The sequence below is a fragment of the Trichechus manatus genome, unplaced genomic scaffold (genome assembly GCF_000243295.1).
Source record: "Trichechus manatus latirostris isolate Lorelei unplaced genomic scaffold, TriManLat1.0 scaffold00068, whole genome shotgun sequence".
NCBI classification, from domain to species: Eukaryota; Metazoa; Chordata; class Mammalia; order Sirenia; family Trichechidae; genus Trichechus; species Trichechus manatus.
The window spans coordinates 3,741,272-3,758,584 of NW_004444004.1; the positions used below are offsets into that span (position 1 = coordinate 3,741,272).

General features: G+C 47.2%; 2 protein-coding genes across 11 annotated transcripts in view; both read left to right on the forward strand.

The window, feature by feature from the left end:
- Positions 1-17,313, forward strand: part of TMEM164 (transmembrane protein 164) — a 232,258-nt gene that overhangs the window by 184,300 nt on the left and 30,645 nt on the right. For 9 of the 10 annotated variants that reach the window (XR_002824615.1, XM_023734467.1, XM_023734470.1 and 6 more), the window contains 2 exons: positions 11,933-12,033; positions 13,760-13,968. Coding sequence is in view for 9 of the 10 variants with exons in the window: in XM_023734467.1 (XP_023590235.1) it covers positions 11,933-12,033; positions 13,760-13,966 (308 nt within the window). In the remaining variant the exon portion in view is untranslated. Of the gene's footprint in view, positions 1-11,932; positions 12,034-13,759; positions 14,076-17,313 lie in introns of those variants that run through there. The other variant, XM_004379768.2, reaches the window with a different exon arrangement.
- Positions 15,938-17,292, forward strand: LOC111821147 (uncharacterized). The gene is given in 2 exon segments (XM_023734437.1): positions 15,938-15,998; positions 16,559-17,292. Coding segments are annotated over 2 exon segments (795 nt in total).

Consider the following 17,313-nt stretch of genomic DNA (forward strand, 5'->3'; position numbering starts at 1 on the left):
CACTAGATATCCAGTGTAGATATTGAGTAGGCTGTGAGGTACATGAGCCTAGAGGTACAGGCTGAGATATCAGTTTTGGAGTCCTTAGCATATAGATGGTATTAAAGCCATGAGACTGGTTGGAATCACCTAGGGAATGAAAGTAGATAGAGAAAAGCTCTGACTTCTGCAATCTGATCTACTCCATCATTGAAAGGCCAGGGAGATAAGGAGGAATGAGTAAAGGAGATAGAGAAGAAGCAGGCGATGAGGTCAGAGGAGAACTGAGAGGGAGTAGCATCCCAAAAGCCAAGAGAAGAATGTTTCAAGAACGAAGGGGTAAATAAGACGAGGCCAGAGAATTGACCGTTGGATTTAGCAAGAAAAGGTCATTTTTGACCTTGACATGAGCTTTTTTGGTGGAATGGTGGGCGGCAGAAACCTGATTAGAGCGGGTTTAAGAGAGAGTGGGAAAAGAGAGATTGTGGACAGGGAGTCCGATAAAAATGTAATGTGTGCCACGTAGGTAATTTAAAATTTTCTAGTAGTCACATTAAAACAAAGGAAAAAGAAACAGGTCAAATTAATTTTAATAATATGTTTTATTTAACCCAGTATATCTATCATTTCAATATAATCAGTATAAAAACCATTACTGGAATATTGTATATTCTTTGAAATCCAGCTCATCTCAATTCAAACTAGCCACATTTCAAGCACTCAGCAGTCGTGTGTGACTAGTAGCTACCATATTGGACAGTGCGGAGATAGACAATTCTTTCAAGGAGTTTTGCTGTAAAGGAGGTACTGGTAGAATTCTCACATTCCATGGGGGAGACCCGGCTTTGATTTCCGGCCAGTGCACCTCACGTGCAGCCATCACTTGTCTGTCAGTGGAGGCTTACGTGTTGCTATTATGCTAAACAGGTTTTAGAAGAGCTTGCAGACTAAGACAGACTAGTCAGAAAGGCCTGATGATCTACTTCCAAAAACCAGCCACTGAAAACCGTATGGATCTCACTAGTCAGATCTGCATCCAATCATGGGGATGACACAGGACTGGGTAGTGTTTAGTTCTGTTGTGCATGGGGTTGCCACAAGTTGGGGCCGACTGGATGGCAGCTAACAACAGCAACGTGTTTCATTTATATGCTAATGGGAATAATCCAGTAGAGAGGAAGCGGTTGTTGATGCAAGAGAAAGAGGACATGGTTTCTGTAGCGATATTGTTGAGTGGGTAAGAGGGAACAGGATCTGTGTAAAAATGGAAGGGCTGGCCTTGGCTAGGGTCGTGAGCACTTTATCTGTAGTAACAGGAATGAAGGCAGAGCACATTGTGTGCTGATGCAGATGGGTGGCTAGATGTGATCGTAAGAGCTTGTGGAAGTTCTTGTCTGATGCCTTTTTTCTCAGTGGAGTAGGAAGAAAGGTCATCATCTGAGAGTGAAGATGGGGTAGAAGTGCTGGAGATTTGAGAAGAGAGGAGAAGATATTAAATTGCGGTCTAGGAGCATGAGAGAGTAAATGGACTGGGGAAGTATCGTATGATTGCCTAGCAACATGAAGGTTGCACTTGAAGTTCGTGATCACGAATCTGAAGTGAGAACAGTCAGCACCGTTGTTTTTCTCCAGCCCCATTCAGCTGGGTAGGTGCAAGCAAGGAGGAAGACGAGACTGGGATTAAACCAGTGCTAGGGTTTTTTTTCCCAATGATTGATAATGTGTGAGAGGAGCAATGGAGTCGAAGGTATTTGCAAGGGATAATCAGAATGATGGGCCATGGACTTGAAGGAGGTAAGCAGGAGCCAAAAGATGGCAAAAAGATGGTGGGACCAATGGATCGCAGCACTCAAAATGTTGGCGTCAGGGTTAGGGTGAGTGAACTGGAAGGCTAGAAGTGGTGGTTGATGAGGGAATGGTTGAATTTGAGATTATTGAGGGGGCTACATATGTGGATAATTATAAGGTCTCAGGTGTGAACATGAGAATGAGTGGCTGAGGTACAGTAGAAAACAAGATCACTGAGGAGAGGAGGTCAAGGAATTAAGAGGCCAGGACACTAGAAGTTTCATCTGGATGTATCCCTTGCATAGACCTTCAACTCCATTGCTCTTTCACACATTATGATACTCACCTGGAAAAAAAACAAAAACAACTCAGCCCTGTTTCCTCTGTAGCCCTCTAAATTAGTGAAATGGAAACAGAAGGAGTGGTTGAAGAACTACGACAGGAATAGTTTTGGAGAGAGTGGGAGTGAGGCAGGTGCTAACATCTTCAAGGAATGAGGGGCATGACCCATAGGTCTATAGATAACTGTAAAAGAGAAGGCTAGCAGGTGGTATAGTATAGTAGTTGTGGGGGTTTAAGGAAAACGGAGGGTCAGTGGTCTGGAAACAGCAATGAAAAGAAAGGAAGTTACTCCTCCTATGTGGGCCAAAGGAGAGGGCTACAGAGGAAGCAGGCTCCTGGTGGGAAGGCTAGGTCGATAGAAGTAAGAGGATGAAGGCGACATTCAGAGAAGGAATTAAGAATATAGGGAATTTGGCTGATGATTTCTCTGTGACTATAAGTTGGAACCAAGTCGACAGCAACGGGTTTGCATTATCCTGTTCTGTTTTCCTAGAATTCCTTTCTTTACCTTGTGCACCTGAAAACCCTTTTCTTCATCTTTCAGCACCCACCTGCTATATTGCTACTTTCCTGAAATTGCTATAGTAAAGATTACCGGTGACCAGCATGTTGTCAACCCAGTGGAAAGATTTGTCTTTACTGTACCCCTCTAGAGCAGTGCATGCCCAGTGGAAGCTTTCTGTGACAGGAATGTTCTGTCTCTGCATTGTCCAATATGGTAGCCACTAGCCACATGTGGTTATTGACCACTTCAAATGTGGCTAGTGCATCTGAGGAACTGAATTTTCAATTTTATTTAATTTTGTTTCATTTAAATTTAAATAGCCATATATGGTTAGTGGCGACCTTGTTTATTGGTCATTGCAGATATAGAGCATTTAGCATTATTGATCCCTTTCTTCTTCTTTACACTTGATGTCCCCATGACTTCCAGGACATCTCTCACCTAGTTCTACTACTGCCTCTTTAACCTTGTCTTCAATCTTGTCTTCACATGGATCCTCCTTCATCTACCCACCAGTTAACTCTTGCTGTTCCCCAGGCTCTGTCCTTGGCCCTTTGATCTTTTCCTTCTATGAACTGTTCCTTGTTGATCCTATCCACCCCCTTGGCTTTAACTACCATCTATATGTTGCCCAAACCCCAAGCTTTGTGTCCAGGCCATCTCCCTTTCCTGAGCTCTAGACCTGGACATCTGTAGCCTATTGGACATATCTGCTTGGATCTCCTGTAGACATTCAGTGCCAGCCTGCCCCAACCTGAACTCACCTCTCCCCTAAATCAGCTCTTCTCAGTTACTGAAGCAGTAGACCTGGGAGTCGCTCTAGATTATCTCCTTCATGTTCGATGAATTGCCAAGTCCTCTGTATCACTGCAGCAACATCTGAACCAGTCTTCAGTCTTGTCCCTCTCCAGTTCATCTTCCATGCTGCTGCCAGAGCAATCTAGTTAGCTGAAACATAAATCTGACCCTGTCTCTCCAACTTCATCTCCTGACACATGCTCCCTCCCACTTAATGCTCCAGTAACACAAACCTGTTTGTAACTCTGTGCAAGCATCATGTTCTTGCTTGCCTCCACACCTTTTCTCAGACTGTACCCTCTGCCCGGAATGCCCTTTCCTTCTTTCAAGCCCCTATACCCAACTCCTCCTTGGTCTTCCAAACTCACCTCAATTGTCATCTTCTCCAGCTACCTTTCCTTAGTGTTCCCATTATTTACTGAGCTTACTTTAGTAAAGACATCATATTTGGTAGAGGGTCAGCAAAAAAGAGGAAGACGCTCAACGAGATGGAATGACATAGTGGCTGCAACAATGGGCTTGAACGTACCTACTGTTGTGAGGATGGCACAGGACCGGGCAACGTTTTGTTCTGTTACACATAGGATTGCTATGAGTCAGAACTGACTCAATGATACATAACAACAACACCTTATTACATCTTATCGTTCACTTGTGGACTGCGGAGCAGTTCTCAAGGGCATGGACTGTCTTTGACTCTATTCCCACTGGCTCACTTGGAGTCTGGTACCCAGGGTACACTCAGTAGATGTTGAATGAATGGGTACCATGAATAAGTGAATGAGTTGAAGGCAGCAGGAGGAAGATCAGAGAATAGGATGCTTTTCTGCTCAGTCTTAGCTCATTGGTGTAGGTCATTCCTAGGTGAATAGGGTGAGATAAGGGCCCTTGGGAGGTCTCTGAGGATCGGTCTTTGCTGATGGTGGTACAGTTGACTTTTTTTCCCAATGCTCATAAAACTACCTTCTGGTATGAATTGATTTTACGAAAAGCTATTATCTTGGTTTCCCCCTACAGCTGAAATGTGTCTATCCTCCTGGGACAGAAGATGCTAGCAGAAAATGTCACAGTTTTTCTTAAAGTAGAAAAAAAATAGTTATGTGTGTTTAATTTTTCTAGAAGTGCTTAAGTTTTCTGTTTTCCTTTAAAATAAAACTGTGGTTTTTCACTGGGATTCTCCCAAGGGTCACATACAGGTGTGTAGAAAAAAAAGAATGGTGTGTATTTGCATATAATTTGCATATATCCACGTAGACTGTGCCATCTATTCTCAGGATGGTTTTTTTCCCCCTTTGTTTTTCAAAGAAATTGAATATTTGATCATCTTTGTAATAAAAAGAACCAACGACACTGAAAAAGCTGTGAAAACCACATTCAGAGTCCCTCTTCACAGACATCAGCCCTGCATAAGGTTTCCTCTCCTCTGTCCCAGTCTTTTATAAGGTTCTCAGTGGTTGTGGTCACTTTGATAAAAATAGCAGCTACCATCTGTGTGCCAAACAGATGCCTTATAGGTTTATATATATTCTTTATTCTACTCAGCAGCTCTGAGATGTAGATGTTACCTCCAGTCTACAGATGGGAAAACAGGCTTAGTGGGGGGCAGCACAATTTGCCCAAGGTCATCCCTCTAGACAATGGCAGAGCCAGAATTCCAACACAGGGCTATCTGACCCCAGTGCCTGTGTATATAAATCACATATAAATCCTCCCCTGCCTCACTGCAGCCCCTCTTGTATCACAAAGTCCCTTACCCTGTATTTTCCATCATCAACAAACTATTTTGCATGCTGTCTTTTACACCTGCCATCACTAGCCATGGACTTTTTTACTTGAATGGCAGTGGACTGTCACACAATATTGAGGTACCACAGTCCCTGGGTGGCACAACAGTTAAGCGCTTGGGTATTTACTGAAAGGATGGCGGTTCGAATCTACCCAGAGGCGCCTCAGAAGAAAGGCCTGGCGGGCTACTTCCAGAAGGTCGTAGCCATTGAAAACTCTATTAATCACAATTCTCCTCTGAAACACATGGGGTCGCCATGAGTCGGGATCCACTCGACAGCAACTGGATGGGTTTTTGGTTTGGTAGTTTACTTATTTCCCCATTTGGTTTGTATCTAGTTTCTCAATATTATGAAAAGCGTGGGTATAGATATCTTTGTGCAAATAAGGGCATTTTGTTAGGTACTTTAGTTATTCAGTTGTAGTCCTCAGAGTAGTATTGTTGAGCCAAAGGGTTGTAAAGAGTTTTATGATTTTCCAGAAAGCCTGTGCCATTCATTTGCTTATACAGTGACTATTTTTTGAAGCCCTGGTGGTGCAGTGATTAAAGAGTTCAACTGCTAACCAAAAGGTTGGCAGTTTGAATCCACCAGCCGCTCCTTGGCAACCCTGTGGGGCAGTTCTACTCTGTCCTATAGGGTCTCTGTGAGTCGGAATCAACTCGACAGCAGTGGGTTTGGTTTTTGGTTTACTGTGTGCCAGGTGCTGGAGGTGAAGAGGTGATTCAGAATGGCCCCTTCCCCGAGAGAGCTGGCTATTCTGGTGCGGGACAAGTGATGCAACACAGAATGAATGGCACTAGAATGGAGGTTTGGGCAAGGGGCAGTGAGAGCACTGAGAAACATGTCCCCTGGTAGTGTCGGAGTGTTCCTTTTTGCCTGTAGCATAGGGCAGGACAGGGTCGGGGACTTTGTGATACAAGAGGGGCTACAGTGAGGCAGGGGAGGAGCATGAGAAGAAGAGGGCCGCCCCAGGACTGTGGCTGCTGAGCTGCCCCGACTGAGGACACTGCCCCTTCTATCCCTTTCCTGCAGCCACCACCTGGCACATGGGGCTGGTCACTGCTGCCCAGCTGCCACTAGAGGGAGCCAACGAGAGGCTGAAGGGAAGGGACGCCTGGGAAAAATGGCTCGGTAGCCTTGGATAAGTGGCAGCCTAAGCACCTGTCTATAAGGTCAGTATGAGTTGGAATCGACTCCACGGCAGTGGGTTTTTGGAAGCACCTGTCAGTCCTCCAGGTCCCTTTTCCCCTTTGTGTCCCCAGCAGCCGGGGTAACAACACCGTACCCAGTTCATGTTCAAACAGGAAGTGCATAAATCATGAGTACATAACTCGATGAATTTTCACAAACCAAACACTGTGCCAGATGCTTTGTATTTGTTGCTGGTTGCCGTCGAGTCCCTTCTGACTCATGGCAGCCCCATGTGTGCAGAGTAGAACTGCTCCATAGGGTTTTTAAGGCTGTGACCTCGTGGAAGCAGATGGCCAGGCCTGTCTTCTGAGGTGCCTCTGGGTGGGTTCGAACTGCCAGCCTTTTGGCTAGTAATCGAGTGTTTAACAACTTGTACCACCCAGGGACTCTGTGCCAGATGCTAGGAATACAGAAATGTAATCCAGTGTGGCTATTGGCCTTGAGGTGCTCTTAGTCTAGAGGGGTAGACAGGTAAGGAAAATACAATACAACCTGATGGTATAATGGCGATTTAGACGGGTGGCAACAGGAGCAGTGAGCAGCGAGTGCCCAGGCCGTGTTTGAGAGCCTGTTTCCCTAGTCCTCTGCTCTTGTGACTTTAGCTGTGACACTGCCCATCTCCCAGTCTCGGTTTCTCCATCTATAAAATGGAGGGATGAGTTTGATGCCTTCAAAGGACCTTCTAACTCAGGTGTGCCACGAGCCTGCCTCTTTTTTCAGATAGCAGACCTGAGCTTCTCCCACAGAAGACCCACCTGGTTTTAGTCACCCCATCTTCTCCTTCCTCTTCTTCACCTGTCCTTAAAGGGTGTTCCTTGGGCTTCTGCCCCATGCCTTCTTCCTCTCTCATTCTACATACCCATCCTTGACTTCAGTTACCATTGTTGCTGATGACACCTACGTCTGGATGTTCAACCCCAACCTTTTCACTAAGTTTTTGACTCCTATAAATAATAAGTTGTTGTTGTTACTGTTATTAGTTGCCGTCAAGCCCATTCCAATTCTTGGTGACCCCATGTGCACAGAATAGAACTGTACTCCTTAGAGTTTTCAAGGCAGTGAATTTCGGAAGCAGATCACCAAGCCTGTCTTCTGAGGCACCTATGGTTGGGTTCAAATTGCCAGCCTTTCAGCCAGTAGTCCAGTATTTAAACTTTACGCCACCCAAGGACTTCATAATAATAAGAATAATCATCATTTGTTAAATCCCAGATATAGTTCTACAGTATTGACTTACACTATTTCATCTAATCTATCCAACACCCATGTGAGGTAGGCATTGCCATCCCATTTTATAGATGAATGAAACTGAGTTCGAGAGATCCTGAGACTTGCCAAGGCCCTGAAGCTGGTAAGTGACAGAGCCAGGATTTCTGGTAAGCAAGTGACAGAGCCAGGATTTAAAAGCTGGGATCTGATACCCTCTAGTACCCACATTCTCACTTATCAAACTGTATTTCCTACAGTATATTCAGCTACCTCAGAGACATTTCCACTTGGGTAGTCTAAAGACACCTCAACTTCCATATGTCTAAAATCAAAACCCATCATTTCCCTATCCCCTGCCCCAATCTGCGCTTTCTCCTCTCTTTCCTATTGCAGTGAATGGCACCAGCAACCTCCATAATGCCCAAACTAGAACGCTGAGAGCCTTCCTTACCCTCCAGTATTCGGTCTTCCATCAAGTCTTCCTAAAGGTCTTTTCCACTACCTGCCTGTCAGTTTGTCATACTGTGCTGGCTTACATATTGCTGTGATACTAGAAGCTATGCCACCGGTATTTCAAATACCAGCAGGGTCACCCATGGTGGACAGGTTTCAGCAGAACTTCCAGACTAAAACAGACTAGGAAGAAAGGCCTGGAGATCTACATCAGAAAATTGTCCAATGAAAACCCTATGGATTACAACAGAATATTGCCCAATATAGTGCTAGAAGGCACTCAAAATGTACAACAGTCTCCTTACCAGTCTCCTTGCTTCAGCTCTCTCTGCTTCAGTCTATTTTCCACACAGTGGCCAGGGAGATCTTTCTCAATCACATGTCTGATCACATCACTTTTCATCTTCAAACTTTCCACGGCTTTCTGTGGTCTACGGCTGGTGGCATAGTGGTTAAGAGCTCGGTTGCTAACCAAAAGGTCAGCAGTTCAAATCCACCAGGCGCTCCTTGGAAACTCTATGGAGCAGTTCTACTCTGTCCTGTAGGGTTGCTATGAGTCGGAATTGACTCAAGGCAATGGGTTTGGTGTTGTTTTTTTTTTTAACAGCTAAACTCAAAAGGTAGCCAGGTGGCTGAAATTCATCCGGAAGACACGTTTTATTTGGTCCATTGACCATTCTTTTTTTTTTTTTTTTTCCCTGCCTTCTCTTGCAAAAGCAAAACATCTGGGAACTCTGGGCCCACATCACTGCAGAGAAATGATTGGATGGAGCCACGTGGCAGTTGCCTTCTTTACAGAGGCCGCTGGCTTTCCAGTTTGCCACAGTCTTCAGCATCCCCTACTGTCTCTTAGACCCTGGACACTCCCCCGCTTCCCACTACCTGCCTGAGACTTGAAGCATTGGGCTCATGACTCTGCTGCACAGGATGAAGCCCAAACCCACAGCATGGCTCCAAGGCTCTGCATGGCCTGGCCTGGACCAGAGCAGCCCTGCCAACCTCTGAGCCTTAGCCCTGCTCACTGCCCCATCACACTCTCCCCCTGTAGCCGCACTGAACTCTTTCTTAGCCATAGTTCTCTGAATTGCCAGGCTCTCACTCTTGTCTGTGTGGCTGCTTTGGAATGCCTAGCCCCTCCTTAAGTTCTCTTTGTCCTTCCAGACTCTGATTAGATGCTCCCTCTACCAGGAAGCATTTCTTGTTCTTCCACCTTCCCCCCAGGCTAGGCTCTGCTCTCCTATAATATGTGGCACAGACCTCAGTCATCTCACCCATCACACTGTGTTATAATTGTTGATGGGCTTGTCTACCTCCCCTACCAGACTGGGAGTCTGAGACTGCAGGGAGCCTGTCTTCTTTCCCTTCATATCTCCCAGAGCTTTGCATAGGACTTAGAATATAATAACTAGTTGCTGTTGAGTCAATTGCTGACTAATGATGACTCCATGTGTTGCAGAGTAGAACTACACTCTATAGGGTTTTCAAGGCTGTGACCTTTTGGAAGCAGTTTGCCAGGCCTTTCTTCTGAGTAGAATATAATAGGTGTCTAATAACTGTCTCCCTGGTGTCACAGTGATTAAGAGCTCAACTGCTAACCAAAAGGCCAGCAGTTCGAATCCAACAGCCGCTCCTTGGAAACCCTAAGGGGCAGTTCTACTCTGTCCTATAGGGTTGCTACGAGTTGGAATTGACTCGACAGCAATGAAGTGTTTTTTTTTTTTTTTTTTGGAATAACTGTTGAGGAGCCACAGTGGCTCACTGGTTAAGCGCTCGGCTACTGATTGCCACCAGCCTCTCCGCAGGAGAAAGATGCGGCAGTCCGCTTCCATAAAGACCACAGCCTTGGAAACCCTATGGGGCAGTTCTACTCTGTCCTATAGGGTCAGTATGAGTCGGAATCAATTCAATGGCAACGGGTTTGGTTTGGGTTGAATAAGTGTTGAATGGATGAATCAGTGATGTTGCCACCTACTTGGTGGGGTTGGGCACCCAGGTTCCTTTCCCTCTGGAGTACTCCCTTCCCCAGGTTCCCTCTTAGAGTGACACCCACATGTCCCAAGCCATTCCCCTGCTCTGTAAGCCCAGTCTACTGGGACGGTAGTTTCTAGTGACAATAGAGAGGAAATGTATTATTCTTTTTTTTTTTTTTAATTGTACTTCAGATGAGGGTTTACAGAGCAAACTAGTTTCCCATAAAACAATTAGTACACATATTGTTTTGTGACATTGGTTAACACTGTAACATGACAGTACTCTCCCTTCTCGACCTTGGGTTCCCCATTACCAGCTTTCCTGTCCCCTTGTCCTTGCCCCTGGGCTGGTGTGCCCCTTTAGTCTCGTTTTGTTTTATGGGCCTGTCTGATCTTTGGCTGAAGGGTGAACCTCAGGAATGACTTCAATACTGAGCTATAAGGGTGTCTGGGGGCCATACTCTCGGGGTTTCTCCAGTCTCCTTTAGGCCAGTAAATCTGGTCTTTTTTTTGTGAGTTAGAATTTTGTTCTACATTTTTCTCCAGCTCTGTCCGGGACCTTCTATTGTGATCCCTGTCAGAGTAGTCAGTGGTGGTAGCCGGGCACCATCTAGTTCTGCTGAACTCAGTCTGGCAGAGGCTGTGATAGTTGTAGCCCATCACTCCTTTGGACTAATCTTTCCCTTGTGTCTTTGGTCTGCTTCCTTCTCCCTTGTTCCAGACGGGCCACTCACAAGCTTTTAAGACCCCAGACGCTACTCACCAAAGTAGAATGTAGAACATTTTCTTTATAAACTATGTTATGACAGTTGAGCTAGATGTTCCCTGAGACTATGATCCCCACAGCCCTCAGCCCAGTAATTTGGTCCCTAGGGAGTTTGGACGTGTCTCTGGAGCTTCCATGACCTTGCCTTGGGCAAGTTGTGCTGGCTTCCCCAAGGGAAACATATTATTCTTGTGGTGATAGAGGGAAAACATATCATTCTTGATGTTCCAGGGGGACAGAGTTGTCCAATGGTTGGGAAGTGGCACAAAAATTTGGCATATTCTTTAATTATTTTAATAAAAATAATAATGATAATGATAGCATGTAACACTCATTGAACACATCCATTGTACCAGACCCTGTACTAAGAGCTCTCAATATATTAATTTACTTACTCACAACTCTCAAGAAGTAGGTAGTACTTACTATCTCCATTTACAGGCAAGTAAACTGAGGTTCAGGGAGTTTAAGCAACTTTTCCAAGGTCACACAGCCAGTTAAGCGGTAGAGTTGGGATTTAAACCCAAATCTGTCTGACTTTAAAGTTAATATTCTCAACCACCATGCTTCTTCAATGACATTTCCCTTTAGAAACATGAGAAAATGATTGAAATAATGTGAAAATGAAGGATATACAATTACATATATATGTATATGTGTGTGTATGTATGTGTGTGTGTGTGTGTGTGTATATGTATATACACAGTAAGATTCTAATTCTTAATAATAAAAAAAGACAAGAAAATCCTAAGGTATAGAAAAAATGACCAAGGAAAACATACCAATGTGTTAGCACTGGTTGCTTTCAGATAATTGAGTGCCGGGATTTTTTTTTTTTTCTTCCATCTTCTACATTTTTCCATTTTCTAGATTCCTTGTAATGAACGTGTACTGTTTTTTATAATTAAAAATAAATCCCTCTCTTTTTAATGGCCCCAGCATCAAGTGGCAGAACAGAGGTCGGAAAGGGCTGATTTGAGTACCCAGCTAATCAGTGGAGCTGTCTTGAGTAGCTATCGCTGATCAGCAAAAGGGGGCAATCAGCAGGCAGCAGCTGTGACCTCAGCACCTGCACCCCCATGGGGCAAAGGAGGAAAAGTGGGTCACTGTTCCTGCCATCTCATTGTCTCCCCTTTTCCTCTAGGTGCTTATACCCCAGAACCCCTCAGCAGCTTCCGGTGGGCCCTTCTCTCAACTGGCCTCATGTTCTTTTATCACTTCAGCGTCTTGCAGATCCTGGGCCTGGTAAGTTTGGTTGTATCCCCTTCTATTCCCTCTGTTCTCTATAAATCTTGATAATCCTGGTTGACGCTGGTATATCATTTTGTTTTGAAAAAATATAAGATGCTAAAGGCCAGGATGTCATATTGTTGTGTCTGGGTTGCTGATTTATGATCCACAGCCTTGACCTCTCAAAAGAGTTTTTGGAATCTTTCAGTAATGACTGTTTCTTTCATCCCTGGGAGGCAAGGATGTCCTTCACTCATGGCCACTTGGGTTGGAAACAGTGAGTTGCAACTGGAAAGTTGTTTGCTGTGGACCCCATGGGGAAGCAGGACCCTAACCCAGGCCCTGGGCCTGAGGAAAGCTTTTGACTTTGGGTTTACTCTGCGCCTACTCCCAGGCCCTGTAGCAGTCTCTGCCGTGAGCTGCATGGCCAGTGGAAGTGTGGTGTTAAGGGACCCCTGGGGCATTCTGGGGTGTTCAGAACTGCCTGGAGTGTGGAGAATGGTTGAACTTAGTAGTTATCTAGAGCCCGAGATTGCTGAGTGCATGGGTGTATATTGGTAGCAAAGTGAGTAGGAAGAGCTTGAGACTGGAGCTGGGGGTCAGGAGACTCAGGTTCAAGTCCTGGCTCTGCCACTGATCTGTGTGAGTCACCTCACACCCTCTGAGCCAGAGAGTTCCCCCCACTCCATGACATGGTAAAAAAGCCCCAACCACCCTGAGAGGTGATGAAGACATGTCTCTAACATGAACATGCTTGAAGGTCTTTGGAAGGCAGCACTGTGGCCGTCCTTGGGGCAGGAGTGGCACGTCGGGTTTTGTGTGCAAGCGGCATTAATGTAGCATTCATTAGCCATGTGGAGCCTCGCGTGACCTAGCATGACTAGGGCATGTTACCGATGTCACCATTGCCTTTGTAGAAGCAGACTTTCTCTTCCCCACCCTGGTATATTTCTCTACTCGGTGGTTTGCCAGGGTGTGGGGGTAGTTTGAGCTCCTTGCCAACTGCATGAATGCTTCCTGTGCTCTAGGGAGGAAGCAGTATGACCTTCACACCCTTACCTCCCACTGCTCTCCACTGGGAAGCTTTTATTCCAGAGGAGACAGTGCCTTCACGTTGCCATGCGTACCACGCTCATTCCAACCTCTGGGCTTAGCTCAGGCCATACCTCCTACAAGGAAGGCTCTGCCCACCCCATTGCTCACCATCCATCTTTTGTGAGTCCATTCAGGTGCCACTTCCTTTCTGAAATTTCCTCTGAGGATTCCAGCCTCCATTGCACTATACTCCTCAGAGCTCCTCATGGTGTGTAGAACCCAGTGAGCACCATCTAGTTTGAGGTCAGATGTGGTAGACTGATCACCCCAACTTGATTGATTGCCAGTTATGTGGAAGCAGGGACCATAATGTTCTTTTCTGCTCTGACGTCCCCCAGCACCTCTCCGGAGTCTAGGCATATAGTAGATGCTTAGGAATGGCAACAGGCTTTGGGCCCAACCAGAAGACAAGACTGCACAGAACCCAACAGCCTTTGCACTGGACAGCCTTCCCTCTTCTCCTCCAGAGGGCCCTAGCCTTGACCCACCCCACAAACCTAGGAGAGAGAAATCCCTTTATGAACAGGTGGGGATTTGCCAATCCCTCCTTGTCTAGTCCTCCATTAGACAGAGATGGCTGAACTGGCGGAAGCCAGAGAAAGCCTAAGGATGGTGAACGCTCACTTTACCTCCCTTGTCCCTGCAGGTCACCGAAGTGAATTTGAACAACATGCTGTGTCCGGCCATCTCAGACCCATTCTACGGCCCCTGGTATCGCATCTGGGCCTCGGGACACCAGACTCTCATGACCATGACCCACGGGAAGCTGGTCATCCTGTTCTCATACATGGCTGGGCCCCTGTGTAAATATCTGCTGGATTTGCTCCGGCTTCCAATCAAGAAAATAGACTAAAGGTGGTTGTTTTTGGTTTTTGTTTTTTTTTTTTTTTTTCCTCCCTGAGGAAGCAAGTCATGACTTGACTTGGAAAACACTCAGTTCTTAAGGAAATCATGGGAGAGGGGAATAGGATGTTTGGTGTATTTTCTTTTTTCCTCCTATCTTTCCCTTTCTTTCTTCCCCAGCTCTTCCCCCCCAGGACTTCTCCTTGAGCCGGGGGTGTACTGATGGGGGCTGGAATTTTCCTCCTTCCCTTTGACTCTTTCTCCCTGCTCCTAGTGGCCTTATATGGGGAGATGGCAGTTGGTGGCTCTTTCGCTCTGCTTGTTGGTGCTTTAACAACAGCTGGTTGAGGAGAGAGGGAACAACAAGCAGTAGTTCTTTTGGCATTGAAGTAATGCGATTGGGTTGTGTTTCATTTCTCCACTGCCAGGGACCTCCAGGCTTATGCTGGGGTCCCCTTTTGTCGCCAGCACAGCCCCCACCATAAGGGGACTGAGGCCTTGTTTCTATACCAGCGGCAAGCCCAAGGATAAGGGATTTCCCAGCTCATGGCCAAAGTAGAGCCAGCCAGAATCTTCCTGCTGGTGTCCCATGATTCAAAGCAAGCAGCCAACTGGCCATTCCCTCCAGGATGCTGCCTGGGTAGGAGGTGGCAGCACCACCCAGCCCAGGGGCTAGATTCTATTAGGGGGGCGGTATGGAGAGCTATTGCAATGGTAAATCCAAAGGGAACAGGGTTAAAATGCCCATAACCAATACTGGGCAGGACCCTGTATAAATGTTGCCCGTGAAAGCTGAGAACTGACCCATATCCCATTGGAAGCGAGCATAGAAATTAATCAACAGAAGTAGTAACGTGAGAGAACTATGATTTGAACCATTGGCTCCATTTCAGTTTAATGTTGATAGTAGATGCCATTTTAATCTTGAATGCCCCTTAACTGTTCTCTCTCGCTCATAAAAAGGCAGCTTTAGGAAAGAATGAGCTGGAGTTTTTTGTTTTGTTTTGTTTTTGATGTTAGAGTTTGGAGAATCCTTGCGTCAGGGCCCAGTACTCTTGGGGCTCCTGTAGATCCATCTTGTGCTGTTGCTGGGTATGTCAGCATACTGGGTTTGGGAAGACACAGCTCCTGCCAGTGTTGTTTCCCTGCAGCCAGACTCAGTGCTGACTTGTTTAACGTGGGGAGCATCACACGCTTCCCACACAGCCACACCCAAAGCCCCTGTCTAGGCTGAAAGGAATTAGGACCCCACTGGTAGAGGGTCAGGTGCTCCAAAAGGAGGGCCTTGGGGACATTATTTCGTTGCAAGACTTGAGCTCAGTCATGCATGGACGTCAGGAAGGGAGGTAGTGGCTGGGCATTTGCTGACTCTTTGGTGGCCGCTACTAAGCACAGATTTGCTGAAGAACAGGATAGGTCATTTTGTGACTTTCTCTGATGGAGTCGCCCTCCACTCTCCCACTCTAGGCAACCCCGTTGCCCTTCACCATGTTCAGTATTTCAAATGGTAATATATTAGACCTATATTGAGCTTCAGGAACTCAGCAGTCATGAGTTTAGCAAACGGGCCTACAGGAGGCAGCACAATTCAGGAGGGTCTCTCTGAGGAAACTGAGACCCACGGAAGCAATCACAGGGCCCTTAGACTGGAGGGCCCACCCTGCTGCAGAGGCCAGCTGGCACTGAGGCTAAACTGTCCTCTGGGTGGAGGGGTGCAGGAAGGGAGAATGCAGCACACTCTCACTCCCCGTGAGCTCCTTATGATTCCTAACCTTCATTTTCTGCAGTCTTTGAGGACTTGGCCAAGCTTCTCTTGGAGCCTCTCCCCCTAGGGCTGCCCTCCAGAACAGGGCACTTCTTGAGTGGCTGGATTCCCCCTGCCCATCCTCAAACAGCTGTATGTAGAAATGACTGATGAGGAAATGTCCAAGGACTTAGTGCCCCTTGGCCTCGTCACAAAAGGAAAGGTTGGAAGGAGGTCATGGGAGGAGCCGCAGGGGCCAGGCCTGTCCCCCAGCAGAACGTCAAGGTGCTGCAGGCAGGTGAGTGGGCCTCAGCGGGGGGCTCACAGTCTTGGGTGGGGCAGATCCTCTGCTTGGGAAGGCCACAGTGGTATGGCTCTGCAGGCTTCCTCTTCCCCCCGTCCCTGTGGCAGTCCGCTCACCCTTTGCCCAAACTGGCACGGCTCTAAAAGCTTGCGTTTGCCCTGGCTGCAGCTCAGTGCCCCGTTCTGGCTTACACTCTCTGCTGCTTGGAAGGAGAAAAAAAAAGTGAAAGCCACGTGCCTGACATGGCCGGGCCAGAAATAGATACACCTGGCAGGAGAAGAGAGACGCAAAGGGGAGAGACGGGGCTTCTGGGGGCCTGCCCGATTGGCTCCAAAACATGTAGGCAGAATGAGCAGGCCTGGTAGATAGTGGGTATAGCCTATATTGGGGGTGTTGCCTCAGCAGGCATCTGAGGTGATCCGGACCTCGCTCCTCCCTTGGGCCAAGCCCATGGAGAGAGAGGTAACCTGGCTAGATGCCCTGCTTTAGGGGGTGGCTCCCGTATCCACCCAACAGCCAACCTGCTGCTGCCCCAGCTGTGGTCCAGCAGTGAGGTCAACACTGCAGTTGCCATGCCCAGTGGCCAGTGGACCCTGGCTTACCAGTTCCTCCCTTGGGCTTTCCTGCCAGTGCCAAGGTGGCTCCCCTGCCACCCTGGCCAAGTTTCCGTACGCCATTTGCCAGCATATGTGTTTGTGAGAGTGTTTGTAGAGGTGGACTGTTTCCTTGAAAACAGCACCAGAAAGGGCAAAAAGGCTCCTCAAGCCACCAGGTAGCCTTCCTTGGCCAAGGATCTGGGCCAATGAGAACAGCCTGTTCAGTTGACCAACTCATGACATCAAATAGCAGAGGGATTGTCACACCTGCTTACAGTGCCCTCCCCGCTACGTCTCCCCAGTATTTGATTTTGTGCACCAAAGATGATCTGGCCCATTTTTCTCCTGGAGGCAGAGTGACATGCTCCTCTCTTAGCTTGCAGGGCACCGCCTTGGTTCTGAAGCCACAGGCTCGGTCTCCCCAAGCCAATATTCTCTTTCCCTTGGACTTCTTAACCTTCACAGAAGCTGCTTGCAGGGTCGTCGGGATAACTGGGGCAATTGGAGCACTTTATCATACAGTACCTCAGCCTAGCTGTCCAATAACCCCTTTTGCTGTCGCCTGCATCAGGGTTTTGATACTTGTGATCGCTGATGATAACTCAGTGTTTTGTGCAGTGGGCACCATTCCCCACAGTCGTCAGCAGGTCTCTGGGCACTGGTGTGCGTGCTGGGCCGCACCCTGGGGGTGACCTGGGCGGCTCAGGGGCCTC